Here is a 17,342-nt window from a genome sequence, read left to right on the forward strand (position 1 = left end):
TAATCTGGTAGCTAGTCTAGATGCAATGGAGTTCTCATAAGCTATGTCTGAGAGAGTGGGGGTATTGGTAAATGTTTGAGTGCGGATGACTGTTGGTCTTACAAGGCGACTAAAAATGTAACTGCTGTTGGTGAGGTAATATGTCTACCTGGTTAGCTAGGAATCAATAATAATAAAAACTGATTGGGTGTTATGTGTAAGCACAACCAGTTGATTGGGAGGAGAATAGCTGGGCCATCAATTACTAGGGCTGAATTGAGGGTGGGGATGGAGGATGTTAAGGTTGGGGTTGGCATAAGTTTCCAGTTGTCATGAGCGCATGCCCTGGCTCTTAAAGTGCAATACATGCAGGTGTGCGTGTAGCCAGTCCTGATTCCATGTGAAGGTATATGGAGGGAGGTGGCAGCAGCACCATTGTTTGTGGTTCCTTAAGCATAGGAATGAAGGTCTCCAGTTCATGAGTGTCCAGTGACAATGTTGGTGTAGTGCAGTATACTCCATCAGTCATGGGCACCAAACACAGGGAGTAGGGTAGTGAAGGGTGCCATTAGACTGCAATTAAATTGTGGTAATTACACAATTTCATGCCAACTTGATAAAAGAATGAAGAGTTGGAGTCTAGCCTGTCACTCAGGTCATAGCCTGATGATGTCTCCTTGTGGGCATGGCCTTCTAATGAGGATTCTGGGAACTTTCTCTCTCTTGATTTTGCCATGAGAAGTGGCAGGCCACTCTCTCTGCTTCACAGTCCTGTTGGAAATCCACATGGAGCCACACTGATGGCAGCCAGAGCTCTGGAGATGCATCCACTCCATTGGATCCACAGGACTATCCACCCACCAACCTGTGATCCACCTGTATTCAGCATCATTGCATATGCTGTGTGGAGTCTGAAGAGGAATTTATGGGCTAATATCGGATTTAGGGACTAATATCAAACTCATGGACTTGATTTGGACTGGGCTGGGATGTTCTATTGATACATAAATACTTCTTGATATAAAGTTCTCTTATACATATATGAATTTGTTTCTGTGGTCAACAGGGCGTAATACATGTATACAGACAGAGGGATGAGGAAGGTGGTGTGGTGGCACTACTTGTCTGAAGGACTCTAGTACAGGTGAGTAGGAAGACACTGACGCTAAGGCACATATAACTCAGACCTAGCTCTGTATGTGGGTACAGTCATTCCTGATTGCCTATTCCAGGTGATAGGACTTTAGAGCTAGAAAATGCTGCTTGCTTTGTCTCAATATAGATACACTGTTATCTATATTGTTTAGCTGACAGGGTATTAGCGAGCCATAATGGCGAACCTGTGTCTATTGCTTTTGTAGTCACGTCTTCCCTTTAAGATCTTCCTTCCTTCCTTTCTTCAGTATTGCGTTGGATGCTCAAAGTTCTATAGCAGTGATCTATATCCAGTTCACTTGTCTTCTTGGTTCTTTGTTCTTACAGGAATGTTAACAAGGTGTCCTCCATCTTGGACCACTTCATCCTACTTTCTTTCTTAATCCTCAGATATCTAACATCTGTTGTATGGAAACTACTTTCAGACCACTAGAAACATCCTGATTTACCCTTACTGTCTATTCTCTGTCCTTAACTAGTCTCTATTATTTGTCACTTATAACTATAATTTTTAAGAATCATTATTAATTCAGTGGGTTCACAGAAATGAAGAGATTATCTTCTCTCATAACTCCAGTAATAATTTTTTCCAAAACATAAATTACAGGCTCTACCTCTCAATCTATAGATCCATACATCTCACTAACGCCAGTTGATGTTGAGTAGATGCAAACTCACAACAGCTCTATGTAGGTTACCAGTAGGGTTGTGATCCACAGGATAGGATCTTCAATGGATGATTTCTTAGAAGTACATTGCTAGGCTTTTTCTTCTGAGGTGTCTCTGGTTAGACTGAACTACCAACCTAGAGGTTAGCATCCAAACTGGATTTCTATCTCCAATCTGGATCTCCTTTAGCATATTCTATTATTTTACTTAAATGCATCTATCTAATTCAACACACTGCCCAAGACTGGGATCTGGGAGATATTCTAAAATCATCCCCACTTTTGCTGCCTCTTTTTTCTGGTAGTTCTCCTACATTAGGTCGGTTGATACCCTCACAGTATCTTCCTGGGATAGTTTGTAAACTCTTTTCTCTATTTCTTCTTTCAAATTGCTATCAGTTTAATCTCAGTAAATAATTCCTAAACCCCTTAATTTCACCTTTCTTATACAGTAAACATAAAATTTCTTGGAATTTGCATAAATAGGAATTTTTGATTAGCCCTCTATCTGTCCTTCCACATTTCTTGTAACTTTCACTATCAACGTATTTTATACATACCTAAAACACATTATCAACTCACACTCTTGCCAAACTCATGTCTTTTAAGAAATAGTCTAGACTTCTTTGTCTTTTTTGTGTGTAAATACTGTATTTTTTTACTCACACAATGTTGCATGAGACATTTGCTAGTTTTAACATATCCATAGGATTAATACATCTATGGAGTACAACATGGGAAAGTGCAGAACTAAAGAAGGAAGTTATTTGAAAACAAAAGCACACATTTCTTAGGATTTAAAAATATTGCACATAAGGTTGAACAGAAATTACTGGCTGTTTTTACAAACAGAATGAGGTATTAGTCAACCTCTAGATACAGATGAGTGCAAAAAGGAACCACAAAACACATAAACCTGCATTAAAACTTAAAGAGTATCAACAACTAAAAATGGAAATATGAAAAGATGTGTAAAGTGCCTAGGATTTAAACACTACAAAACTATTAGCTGGCAGCCAAACACGTAACTATCTCTTGGCAACATCTCCTGATTTCAATTTGCTTTCCACCTACATGACTACAATCGTTTCTCTACCCGACCCCCACAGTTAATGGAGGCAGTCCTGGGTGTACCAAGCCATACAATAGCCTTTCTAAAGTCAGCTTAGGAAAAATGCCAAGAAAAAAAGCGTTTAACTACTCTGGAAAGCTGGATTTCTAAATCGCCTGGTGGCAATTAACCAAGGTACAGCTCTCCTTTGCTGACTGACTCAATGACACAGTACCAAGTACACCTAGGGACCCAAGTCAGAGACGCTGCAGCGCATGCAACTTTAAATTAGCGACGACTCCACTGCAACATCCTTCAAGTTTACAAAACTGAAATTTACAATAAAGTTTAGTCTTTGTATATATATTAAGCAAATTCAATCTTTACTTGGTAGTAAGACTGGCCACCTTGATAAGCCCAAAGGCAAATAGATTTAAAAATAAGAAAGAAAAAGCCAGGTAAGGCTATCCCTTTTTCTTTTAAAAGAACCTTCACTATTCAGATAAATTATTAGCTATTTCTCTAACTAGCTGAATGTTATTGATCTTAAACAATTCAAACATATTTAATAGCTAAATTACGTTGTTCACAGAAGTGCAATCATGCACTTGTCAAAATAGTTCACAAAAAATGCTTTGCATCAAAAGGAAGAGGAAGAGTCAGCTAGTTGGACAGGCGAAGAAAACACTACTGTCCAGAACAGTCTGTGGTAACCACGTTTCCTCTTCGCTGAGTGACGGCCCTGCAGTGCTTGCTAGATCCATGCAATCTACTGTCAGTCTGTACAGTAAGCTGTGAGTGTCAAAGTCACTGAAAGAAAACATTTTTTCTGTATCTTCAAATACGTCATCCAACAGTCCGTCTCCAAAAAGAAAACTTCTCGAAATGATTCCTTTGTCTACTGGAACCATCCTGGCGAGTATGGAAGTGCTTTTCAAAATGCTTCTTGGACCGAGTGTTTTGGTTTTGACCAAAAAACCCAAAGTCTTTAAATAAGTCATCACAGTCAAAGTTAAATGATTGCTTGAAAGAACTTCCACGGCCTCTTTGTCCTTTACCATTAGCAAAAGCACTGTGTCCAACTGCATCACACTCTTTTCTCCTGTTTGCACCCGAGAGGGTTTCATATGCTTCTGCAACCTCTGCCTTTTGCGCCCGCATCAGGGCTTATTCTGGTCAGGGGGGTGCACTTCATGGCCAACTTGTGAAAGGGCTTCTTGATTTGGCGCTCTAATGCTGACCTTGGCACACCTAAGATATAGTAACTTTTTGAGGCCAGAATTAATTCTGTTATCATTAAAATGCAGGTTGCAAAGATGAAAACTGACTGGGGAGTGGCCATTTCTAATATCCGCAGCCTCCAGTTGCCGGTGTGCGTCAACTTCTTTGTTTGTTGCCTGCTAAAATTTATGCCTCCTATCCAAACCCTCTTGAGTACCACTTTTCTCTTAGAAATATCTTTTAAAAACGTATTTATAAAAGCTAACAATAATTGATTCATATTTGTGTTCTCAATTGAACTGTAAACTAACTGGAATCTATAAATTGGGAAATCGAGAAATTATATCTTATTCCTGGTTGAGATCATTGAATCTGATATAAACAGGTACAAAATAAAGGTGCGCTGGATTAACAGCTCAAGATAAGAATAGATTTTAAAAAGAGTAGATATTAATTACATAAAACTTACCTATTGAAAATCAATTATCACTTTCAAAATTATCAAATTGGAAAGATGAAGATGCTTGATCTAGTATATTTTTAACCAAAAATCTTACCACCCTGGATTTTGTGAAAAGGATAGCTAAATTTGCTTCCATATCTACCTGAAAAAAAGTTTAAGTTCCTATTACATAATCAGCTTATCAACGAGTACTGTGAAGATAGAGATAGTCTATAAGAGAAAGTAATTAATAGAAGAATATTTGACTTTTTTAAATGAAAAAAGAATCGTTCTGTCTCTTAAGGGCGCTATTTTTGCATGTTCAGACAGACTTATGTCTCCCATTCCTTGAAAACCTTGAAACTAGGCCCAAATTAATCCCCGGATTTCACTCCAACTTGTATAATCACCAGCTTGTATGGCTCTAGCGTCCATGTACATGACATTAAAAAACTTGACCTGTCATCTCTGTCACCTCAATTAATCCATCCTTTATAAGCACTTCTTTCTCTTTTTGACACTTCTAGCTCTCCATAAGGAAATATCACCTCTATGACTTTAAATACATAATGATAAGTATATGCATATAAAAATGTTTTGTCACAACATATGTTTATAATGTTGAGGTGGCTCATATACATTTGATAAACAGCAATGATACTAGACAAAAATAGAAGTTGTGTTGGTTCACACATGATTTTTTTCAGAGATCATAAATGTTTTATAGCATCAAGTTAGGTGAATACACTGACACACACAATGCAGCAAATCATAAACTACTGCAGTTCAGTTTAGAATGCCCATTTTCCTTTTGAATTCATTTGACTATCTTCTAAAGTGCTGTGTGGTTACCCTCCAATCTTTATGAAAGAGAAACAGGGCAATAAACCAAAATCTGCTCTGGTATCACTGTACTACAATACTTATATTAGTAATGTTTGTTGTTTTAGATTTTCTGGAATTATTACTTCTCTCAGTACTACAAAGCTGCATACATTTTGAGAATCTGCTCCTACTTCTACCCACCCACCTCACTTTACCCCAAACTTGATTTGTTCATACTGAGTAATATTGCCACACAAGGTTTAAAAAAAAAAAAAAAGCACCAATGCCCTTATCTCTAACTTATGCTTCTCTAGCTTTATACCTAAGTATCCAACTCCCTGCTGAACTAGCTTCCACTTGAATGCTCTACACACAGCTCAGACTTTACCCATGTTAAAAAGCAAGTATTTGCTCTTCCTACGTAAGTTCTCCCTTTGGTCTTCTCCGTGGCTCAGGACATAGCATAAACCATCTCCCCAAGGTTCACATAGACATTTGCTACCACATGAACCCCGTCTTCTCATCTGGAGTACTGCAGCAGCCTACTAATGGTTTTCCCTATAGCTATTTTTCATGCTCTCCATCTTGAAGTTCAAAATACAAGCCAGAATGATCTTTTACAAATGCAAATCTATAAACACTGTCTCTTGCCTATAATGGATTGGTCTTGGTCTGTTCTTGCCTTTCCACTTTCATTTGTACTCCCACTCATATCACAATGAACTTGCTTCTCATCACTTTCTCTTACTATTGTTGCTATTGCCTAGTTGACATTCTTTTTAACATGCTCTTCACTCAACCACCAACTTGCAAAGCTGGTGGCTTCTCATCCTTCGTCTCATGTTTTCATTCTCAGGACATTCCTAGCATCTCTAAATAATTCTTCCTCTTTATTTCTGATCATGTTGTTATTAGGTGCATTGACTATATGAGCAATAGAACAAAACAGTGTCTGGCCCTGAGCCAGCCTTAGAACCCATGTCTGAGGCCCCATTGTTGCAGCCATTGTGCACCCCATCTCATGAGGGTCTTTCTCTTTTGACTTTACCAAGCATGTCGTCCATCTCCATTATATCTACTCTTTTATGATGTCTTTCAAAGTACATAAGACAAAGTCTCATCATCCCTTCCTTCTACAGAGCTTTCTAGCTTTATTACCTCGAAGAAAATTTTGTTCATTCTTCTGGAATGCCAAAATAATTCTTCACCATACCACTGTTTTATTATTAGAGCAATTTTTCGCAATTATTGATTGCATACTATGATACTTACTATCTTCTTTTGCTAAATTCAAAGGTAGGGTAGGTGTAAGATTTTTGCTCTCTGCTATATACCAGTTACTAGAACAATGCTGGGTGCATTTGAAATTCAGTGACTATTTTGCTAAATAAACGAGTAAGTGGATGCATGAATGGAATTCTGTTGATTCGGCTAACTGCTGCTCATCCTTCTGGTTTAGAATGACTTTCCGAAGAAGCCTTCTCTAAGTTAAGCCACCCATTTCAGGGACGTCACAGGACTATACATAGGCATACAATCTCTAAATAGCCTGTATCACCACTTTTATGAGTTGAAATTGCAATTTTTTTGCTTATATCTAGCTCTGCTTCTATTATAAATTCCATGAAAACAATGAACTGTGTGCTCGGTTCCCTACTGTAAATCAAAGACCTACAAAGCAGACTGTCTGACACAGACTGAGCCAATTGCTGTTGAACTGACTTTGAAGCATGTTGACCCTATTTGTTTCAGGGAAGAACTGCACTCCATGGGGTTTTCAATGGCCGTGACCTTTTGGAAATAGGTCAGGCATTTCTTCCTAGGAGTCCCTGTGCAGATTTGAACTTCTAATCTTTTAGTTAGTAGCTAACTGCTTAACTGTTTGTGCCATCTTATCCAGTGATTGCTGTTGGTTGAATATTTTCCCAAAATTTGGCTGACAGAGCCTAAAGTTTATATTTATTTTTAATTACTAATTTAAAACTATAGTTCCTACAGCTTCTCAACTAAGATTTTTCAAAAGCTGAGGAAAAATGGAAATTAGTAACAAAATTTCTTATTCCATTGGTAGTTTAGGCTTTCCTTTAGAGCAAACATTTTAACTACTTTGGGCAGATAGTAAAACTAACAAATATCTGTGCACATAGTATGTGCCAATCACTGGGTTAAGAATTAGAATGTCACTTACACCTCATAATACATCTAATTTTTCTATTATATGGGAGAGGTGGTGACATTTAAAGAGAACAAAGAGGACCGATGTATAAATTTTCTCTAGAAAAAAGGGTCACTAGGTACAAACCAAAATCACTGCAGTTCAAGGTTCAATGTTCAATGCTTGACTCACAGCGATCCCAAAGGACACAGATAAACTGTCTCTTAGTGTTTCCAGTCTGTATTCTTTACAAAAGCATATTGCCAAATCTTTACTGAGCTGTATGAATGGTGGATTCAGTCTGTGGCTCTTTTAGTTAGTAGCTGAGTGCCACCAAGGCTGCTTCATACAAGATTATATTATAAATATATACACAATTACACTTACGACATCAAAGGGTGCAGGACTTATTGGAGTCATTTTTTTTCTTTAGGTTTGAGGTCCATGATAAAGAATGATGACTTAGCAATATCTGTTTGAATGGTTAAGGTTTCTTATTTTCGTTTTTGCTTGGTCTTAGGAACCTTGATGCCATAGTATGTCACAAATTGGATGAAGGGAGACATCGAACAGTGTCATACATGAAAAAATAATATTAATTTATAAATTATCAAGGGTTCGTGAGTGAGGGGAGAGAATGAAGACCTAATACCAAGGTCTCAAGCAAAAAGAAAATGTTTTGAGAATGATCAAGGAAACAAATGTACAAATGTACTATGGATTGTGATAATAGTTCTACAAGTCCCCAATAAAATGATTTAAAAACAAACAAGCAAATGGGGATGTTAACCACAAGGTCAGTCGTTCAAAACCATCAGTTCCTTCTCAGGAGAATGATGAGGCTTTCTACACACATACAAGATTTAGAGCCTTGGAAACACCCAGAGGCAAATCTACTCTGTTCTATGGGGTTGCTAGGAGTCAGAATACACTCAATGGCAGGGAGTTTATCTTGTCTCAATTCTTAAGACACTTTTCAGATATTACAAATGTATCAACTAGACTGTTTCATGTCTTTTTATACATAACAAGTGGCTCTGAAGAAGATAAAATGTAACAGACATTTAAAAATTACTGTAAGTTTTGAGATGGAAGAGTAAAGTTCTATCAAAAACCAGTCATCTGCACTGAACAATTACCTTAAAAACTAGTATTTGAAACTACACAGCTGTGTAACACTGTTAAGTGACTAAAATAAAAACAAAAATTGCAAAAACAAGATCACACTATTTACTATGGCTAAAATTGGCAGTGATGATAATAATTTAACTAACAAGGTCATTGTGCAGATGATTTTACAACATACACTAATAAGAGCCATTTTAATTACATTTCCAGTTACAAATAACACCTTTGATTTTTTTTTTTTTTGTCAGCACTAAAAGGAGTATACCATTGGACCGGAGATGGAGTGAGTGGAGAGAAAATAACACGTTGGATTATTCTGCAATATAGCGGAGGAAGCTCTTAACCAAAAAACTTTTTTCTATTTTCTGATTGAAAGTCTGTAAAATCTATCTAAGCAGGTGCTCAGTTTAAAAAAAAAAAGGCTTACTGACAGTATTAATATGGCAACTTAAAGGAAAAGTCAATTTTAAGAGGACTTGTTTTTGATAGCATTTAAGTCTAACCTCAAAGAATTTCATAATGGAACAAATATAGCTTGAATGTACTTTACAAAATGAAGTTCCTCTGCTCAGCTAAATTTCATAATCAACTGATATGTTTTAATGCCTGGATTTTGATTGAGACATACAGTGTAGCAACACACTCTTTCTGTAACGCATTAGTACATTAATTATCAGATTAGTGTTTATTAAAAGCCTGACACCTCTAACAAGTATCTATGAAGCATTTCTCACTAAAATTTTGTCAGCATATTGTTGTATATAGAACAGCCATTTGTTCTGTTTTAAATTGTGCATGTGTACATATTTTGGTTTGATAATTCTTCTCAAAACACCTTATTAGTTGCCCTTAAGTACCGTAGATTCCTTAAGTATGTTGTGCAGAGCAGAACTGGGTTTTCAAGGCTCTGACCTTTCAAAAGCAAATAGCCCAGTCTCTCTCCCAACATGCCTCTGAAGAGGTTTGAACCTCCTACTTTTGGATCGGTATTATTAGTACAGCAGTTTACCATTTGTGCCACCCAGGGACTGCTCAAAATACTAAATCAGGGGTAAAAACATACACCAACATACATCTAAGGAAAGTAAAAGTGATGGAGAAAATATTTCAAGTTATATTAATTTAAACACAGTGGCTCTTTTCAAAGTTTAACTACTACGTAATCAGGCAACCAAAAGGTAAAAAAAAAATCTACTTCTCAAATACAAATAACAAAATAACCCTCTTACCTGTCAAGGTCTGTACAGCCCTTTCATTAGAAGGCAGTGGCTCCTTCCTGTGAGGCCGATTTAGTGAAGTGTCCTGTGCAGAAAAGAGTCCTGGGCTGTCAGTTAATTTCTTCCGGCCACTGGAGTTAGGGTTTGAAACTCTGCAGCTGCCTATTGCACTTGTGAAAAGGTTTGTATGTTCATCACTGCTGGCTGGATCTGAGTTGGGAGTGAAACCTCCAAGGGATAAAGCTGGAGAGCTCTCTGAACAGTCAATCTGTAACGGAGTCTGCAACCCCAAAGCCAATGAACTGGGTTCTGAAGGCTCTCGGTGGACCCACTGTTCCTCTCGGTTTATTAGACTTTTTGATGGAGAGAGATGAGGGCAGGACATATGACACCGGTGCTTTTCCTTATGTTTATATCGCTCCCCAACAGTATCCTTCCCAAATCGATAGCGCTTCAAAGACTCCAGGACAGATCTGGAAGAACCAGTGTCCATGGAAACTTGGGGCTGCTCAGAACGGTGTTCTCTGTGTTTGTGACGGTGCCTGTGTTTGTGCTCAACCATCCAACCATAGGCCATCTCAGGTGGGACACTGGGGTAGGTACTCATGGAAAGGAGGGGAGTCCTGCTGGTTGTAAGAAAGGCCTCCTGTCGAAGCAGCTTATGTTTCTTCTTATGGTATTTGGTGGGATTGAGAAGTAAATGACCAGCATGCATATAGGAAGGAGGTGGAAGTGGGGTGGTGAATGAAGGAGAGGGAGGAGGTGGATAGAGAGTAGGTGGATACCTTCCATAGTAACCTAATCCTATGGGAGCAGCTGTGAGTGGCGAAGGAGAGTAAGGCATGCCATAAGAGGGATAGAATCCAGTACTGGAGAGAGGAAAACTAAGGCTATGCACAAAAGGCATCTCTGCCATTGCCTCCCTCATCTTAGGGGGTCTCCCTCTTTTCTTTTTTAAGTCAGGTTTTCGAATGTAGTGCAAAGGGTCTAAAGGGAAAGAAGGGTGTGTATAGAAACTATTAAAGTTGATTCGAAAAATAGTTGGCAGAAGGTCTCGGGGGATAAAATGATGACTTCGATGTGTGATCCGAATTTCACTGAGCCGGCTTATGAGCTCCTCCAACTCTGCAAGGAAGTCTGGGTCCTGTCTGTTGCGGAGCTGGGGATATTTCTTTTTCCGTTTTCGTTTCTGCCTTTTCATCTTGTCATAGCTGAGGTAATCATGACTCCTGCGCTTACATTTGTGTTTATGTTTTTCTTTAAGACTGCTCAGGACTGTGGCGGTTTCAGGGGGGATCAGAGAAACATGCTCAAAAGAATGCCGCCTCTTTTTTTGCCCACAAAATTTTTCTGCCCTGTCTGAGGTGCTGTTATTATCTGTTCCAATCCCACTATCACTGGGAATGGTCTCATCACTGTGAGACTCACTAATCGGAGATGGAGTAGCTTCTTTCAGAGAGGTGAGTTCACTCAAGTGGGACGGGGAATTGGGCAACAAAGTAGGAGGAGATAATCGCCTCCTCCCCTTGGAGGCCTTCTTCATTGCAAGAGTCTGAATCATACTGCTCTGCCTGGAGTGTAAATGCAAATATGGCACAGAACTGGGTTCGACAAAGCCTGCATCGCTGCTTACAGGGCTCTGCCCTCCACTCGTCCCAGAAGACTGAGAGCAGACAGGTGATGGAAGAATCTCAGAACTACCAGCAGCTGAAGGCAGTAAAGGGGGAAGGATCTGTCCTAATGCTGACCCAGCTGCCTGCTGAGCTGTTTGCTCAAGGACAGCAAGACTGGTCGGGCTACCAGAAAGAAGGCTATTTAGGACAGTTTTTGGTTTTCTACCCCTTCTTTTTCCTATGTAAATGGTTCCTTTCTTGCTGACGTTTATCTGTTGGCCCAATTTGGTGCCAAAAGTGGCAGCAAGACTTGACACTGTATTATGGAGCTTGGATTGCACTTTCCCTTTATTACTCGATTCTACAGAGGTTGAAAGAATCTGATTCAACAGTTTCTTTCTCTTTAAAGTCTTCATTTTATTGATCTTGCGGATAATGGTTTTCATTAATTGTCCATTGTTTCTCTTGGTAATCTTTTTATCTGGATCCATCTCAAGATCACTCATGCTACAGAGACTAGGTCTATGACTCTCATCTAGATCATCTGGGTCCTGGAGTTGGTCCTCGCTCTCAAAGAAATCACTGCTACTTCTATGGTTGTCACTTTCTGATTCCAGCTTGCTTGGACTTTCAGTGGCAACAAATGGAGCCACCGAGAGTACTGGTGGCTTCATTTTAACTGGTGACCTCATTTGTCTCTTAGGTCTGCCTCTCTTCTTAGGAAAAGGAGACACAGACAAACTCTGTTTAAAGGAAGGAATTTCAATTTCTGGCTGTAAAATTGGGGGTTCTTGCTCTTCCTTAGACTGCAAAGAAAAAACTTTTGAAGCTGGGATTTTTAAAGTCCTCTTCGGTGGACCTTCCAATAGAGGCATCTCCTTTGATTTAGGTCTTCCTCGTTTAGGTTTATAAATATCAGACAAAAGGTCACTAGAGACACACATACTGGAGGAGAGTTTGTGAGTAGCAAAAGACTTATGAGATGGCTTTTCACTATCAGTTAAAAGAGCAAGAGAGGGAGCTGTCGATTTGCTCAACTTTGGCAATCGGCGTTTAAGAAAGTCATGATCTACAAAGGAAGATGCTCCAATATTTTTCATAAACTTGGCCTGCTCAGAGTTACTATTTGATAGTGAGCTACAGGAGACATTTTTAAAAAGCTCCGATCTTTCTAGTTCTAGCCCTTTAGGAGACCGACAGGTGCTTCTTGCCACCACTTTAGTCCACCGAGGTTTTCTTCCTTTCCTCTTTTTCAATGGTTTGGCCTGCAAGCTAGTGCTTAGGCTTTCAGCAACTTGGCAGTGCTTGTCTGATGCACTTACTGCACCAAGTTTTAGAAAGGGTTTGTTGCTAAACAAACTAGTGAAGTTAACAACTGAAGGAGTAATTGTATGAATACTGGATTCAGAAGTGAGACTGGTTTTTTTCCCTAGGGCAGAGCTGATTCTTGGAAGATCTCTATGTGTACTTTTTGAATCATGTAGCTCTTTATCAATACCTTTACAGTCAATGTCCATGATATGGCCCACAGGCCTATGACCAATGTTCAAATGGGGACTCTCAGAAGCAAACTGGTTCTTGCCAACAGATTCCGAAATCTCTTCCATTAATTCTGTGCCAGGACTTAAAAGTAACGGATTAGCCAGCTGGGTAGACGATTCAGAGGGATTTCTGGTTAAAGGATTAACAGATACAGTAGGTGATGGGGATGGGAGATTGCTTTCTCCTACTGCACTAAAAGGGGACTTAGCTGTAGATGCATCAGAAGCAACTCCCTTTTGAAAGTCTGGAGAAGTGCAATATACAGGAGGCTGCTTTTCATGCTTGGAGGTTTCATAGGACCCCCTTTCACTGGATGAGAAACTGTCTTGCTGAATACACGTTCCTTCATTAAACATTTCTTTTTCCAAATTAATAATTTCTTTTCGAACTGAAAACTTTTCTAATATGCTCTCTTTACTTTGCCGTATAACATTCTTCTCAAAAGTTTTGCTGGTGGCATTGTCTTTCAAGGACTCAGAAAGTTCCTGATTTTCATGACTACTGAAGTTTGTACTACAAGAAGCCTTAAGTGGTTCCTGAGTGGGCAGCAGTGTTTCAGCTTTAAGGTTTATGGCCTCTTTACTGACCAGTCCTGCCATAGGGCAAGTTACTAGTTTCTTTCCAATATCCTTATTAACTAATCCCATTGTGGAACTTGTGACAATCTTCTTTGCACAGTCCTTAGCCACCAAGCCAACAGCAGAACCCAATTTCTTTCCCAAGTCTTTATTAACCAATCCAACTACAGTGCCAAGTCCTAACTTCTTGCCAGATTCTTTATTCACTAAACCTGGAACAATTCCAATTCCTAGCTTCTTTCCTGAATCCTTGCTCACCAGTCCTACGGTAGTGATAGTTCCTGTTTTTTTGCCCAAGTCTTTATTAATGAATACAGCTGTAGTGCCAGTTCCCAGCTTTTTCACAGAGTCCTTACTGACCAATCCTACAGTTGCATTGAACACTGGCTTCTTCCCAGGATCTTTAGTTACCAATCCAACCGCTGTGCTGACAGTTGGCTTTTTTATTAAGTCCTTATGTATAATTCCAGCAACAGAGCCGATGCCTGCTTTCCGGATCAAATCTTTACTGACTAATCCTGCTGTAGCGCCAGTTCCTAATTTCTTCAGTTTTGTTTTGGAAGACTTAGAAGGAGGACAAGTAGCAATGAGCTGTGCCAACTTTTCTGTCACACTAGTTCCTCCATTTAGTAATGCTCGATCCTTTAAATCAGGATCCCGGCTACCAATAAGAGTAGATGGTGTTGCATTAATGTAATCTGTCATTTCTGAGTGTACCGGAGAAAGCTTCTTAGATAAAGGATTATTTTCTCCATGGGAATGAAGATGGATGCTCTCTTCAGACTGGCATTGAATGGCTGCAACATCACCTGCTTTCTTGTACAACTTTGAAGGATCCTAAAATTTGAACAAAAAAAATGTTTCAGAGAGAATACATCTTACACCACTTCAGTACTGCATTACAATTCAAAATGTTAACTGGCCATCTATCAGGTATAAGATGATATGGTAATAAAGATAGTTAAGGATCGGGCTACAATCCCATATCTGTCTTAGCAAAGTTCATTCTCTTAGATTATCTGCTACTAAAGACCATTAAGATACTATTTCTGTTAACCTTTTCAACCTTGCTTTGACCTGCACAGGTCTATTTGTATACTTAAGATCGTTGGATGCATGAAAGCCAAGATAGATAACCCTTCAGAAACAGAGCAATGATTCCCTGATGACATGAGCATGGGTAGGGGCACGGACTGATAGCAAAGAGGACTGTATAATCCTACACAAAGAGAATGAACCATGGAAGTGCAAGTGAAAGAATAGATTGGATGTAAAATATGGCCAAATAAATAACAACAATAATATATAATTTATAATCAGTACTCCTGGGGGTTAGGGTGAAGGAGGGAGGGGATAAAGAGGAACTGATATTAAGGAATTCAAGAAAGAAAATGTTATGAAACTGATAGAAAACCATTATACAATTATGTTTGACCTAACTGAAGTATGAAATATTACACTATCTGTAAGAGTTCCTAATAAAATTATTAATAAAAATAATTTTTATAAAAGCAAATTAAGTCTCTTCTTTCATACTTGTTTTGACTAATTAAATGTACATGAAATATATAAATGCACTGTTTTTAGGGGAAAAAATTTAGTTACAGGAATATCTTTAAAAATAATACCTCAATGTCTACCTCCTTCACTGATTTCAATGATTACAAACCAACAAAGAGCAATTTTGGATCTACTCCTACTCTCTTAACCCACTCATAATGTGAGAGGAATAAGAGGCAAAACAAACAAAACATTAGTATTTTCTTAAAACGAGATTTTTATGCAAAATCTTGAGTTGTAATACTTAAGTTCTTTATTATATATTGCTATCTAATGCATGGTTCTTCATTATATACAAGGGGATTTAAAAAGTTCATGAAGAAAAAAAAATCATAATCCAAAAATCCAATAAAACAAACAGATGGCATATTATATGAATAAAAGATAGCATAACTCTGAAAAATTCCTTGCATTTCTAATTTTTATGAAATCTTAGAAATAATAACACCATGATTTCTATGGGAACTAGAAAAGTTGATCGAACATTCCTTTAGAAAAAAGACAAGAAAGAATAGCCGAGAAATTTTATATAGAAGAAATGTAAACTGGACAGTGGTAGTGGTAGTATAATAAAGTATAACCCTTAGGGAAGGGAATTTGATAACAGCTATCAAAATTCCATCTGCATTTAATCATGCCTTTAGAGCAAAGAATTCCACTAAGAAAAATATGAAATAATGTATGCACAAGGCTATTAAAGTGTACCATTATTTATAACAGCAAAAGTCTGAAAACTGCTAAATGATCATTTTCAAAGGCTGCCTGAATAAACTAAGGTACACCTGTACTATGAAATATGATGGCACTAAAAACAAGGGAATGGGGAGAGAGTATATATCATCTCCAGGATATGTTAGTAACGGAAGGGGGAAAAAAGCAACACTTACAACAGTAGTTATAATGTAATTATAATTATTTAATATATATAACATATAAGATAGTATTCCCTTTGTATAAACGGGGATTGGGAAATATGTATAAATCCCCAGAATCATTAAAAAGTTATGTGGGGAAAAACTGGACTAGATGCTAGACATAGCTGCATTATGATTTTGACTTTTAAAATTACGTAAATGAGGGGAGGAGGGAGTAGGAAGGAAGGGGCAGGGAAAAAAAAGGAAAACGAGCTGCTTCCAGGAATCCAAGTGGAAGGTGAATTTTGAGAATGACGAGGGCAATGAATGTATAAGGGCGCTTTACTCAATTGATGTATCTATGGATTGTGATAAGAGTTGTATGAGTCCCAATAAAAAGACTTTTTTAATATGTTATTTTTTAAAACAATTTATTAGGGGCTCATACAACTCTTATCACAATCCATACATATACATACATCAATTCTATAAAGCACATCCATACATTCCCTGCCCCAATCATTCTCAAAGCATTTGCTCTCCACTTAAGCCCTTTGCATCAGGTCCTCTTTTTTTCCCCCTCCCCCAACAAAAAGATTTAATTAAAAAATTTAATTAAAAAATTTTAATTACGTAAATGAATAACTTACATAGCCAAGAAGCAAAATTACATCATAAAGAAAAAAGGCCCAAATCCTGTTATACTGAAAACAATTCATCAAATGCATACCAAGTTACCATTTTAACTATGCAAAAAAAAAATTGCTTTAAGACACAGCATTTGAAAGAGTACAAAATTACCCATGAAGAAAGGTTATATGGTTATATTGTATTCAGAGAGTATATGAAAAGAAGTACTGCGAATTACATTGAATCTAGACAGCTACATCAAATAAGAACCTAATATGTACACACATATATATAACATTAGAAGCTAAAAATTTCAGAATCAGAAGAAATAAACTACTGAAAAAAGTTAAAAATCTGTAATTTTAAGTTTGAATACAAAACAAAGTCTTTTATAAAAGTAAGTATTCTCAAGCTCTAAGCAATAAGCAAAATATCACACAATCTGCATCAATAGGCATTTCTAATACATAAAACGTCTCTAAAAAGCATTCTTCTTTTATTTATTATTTTTAAATCATTTTATTGGGGACTTGTACAATTCTTATCACAATCCATACATACGTCCACTGTGTCAAGCACATATGTACATTTGTTGCCATCATCATGACCAAAACATTTGCCTTCTACTTGAGCCCTAATATCAGCTGCTCATTTTCCCCCTCACTCCCCACTGCCCCCTACCTCATGAACCCTTCATCATAATATATTATTATTTTGTCATATA

At 37.9% G+C, this 17,342-nt stretch overlaps 1 protein-coding gene and 1 pseudogene across 6 annotated transcripts in view; both read right to left on the minus strand.

The window, feature by feature from the left end:
• The window catches only part of ASH1L (ASH1 like histone lysine methyltransferase), a 224,459-nt gene that overhangs the window by 118,108 nt on the left and 89,009 nt on the right, over positions 1–17,342 (minus strand). For all 6 annotated transcript variants that reach the window (XM_075562771.1, XM_075562808.1, XM_075562762.1 and 3 more), the window contains one exon: positions 9,854–14,411. In XM_075562771.1, the coding sequence (XP_075418886.1) occupies positions 9,854–14,411 (4,558 nt within the window). The remainder of the gene's footprint in view (positions 1–9,853; positions 14,412–17,342) is intronic.
• On the minus strand, positions 3,541–4,195 carry LOC142461214 (dnaJ homolog subfamily B member 9 pseudogene; annotated as a pseudogene).

Source organism: Tenrec ecaudatus, chromosome 1 (genome assembly GCF_050624435.1).
Source record: "Tenrec ecaudatus isolate mTenEca1 chromosome 1, mTenEca1.hap1, whole genome shotgun sequence".
NCBI classification, from domain to species: Eukaryota; Metazoa; Chordata; class Mammalia; order Afrosoricida; family Tenrecidae; genus Tenrec; species Tenrec ecaudatus.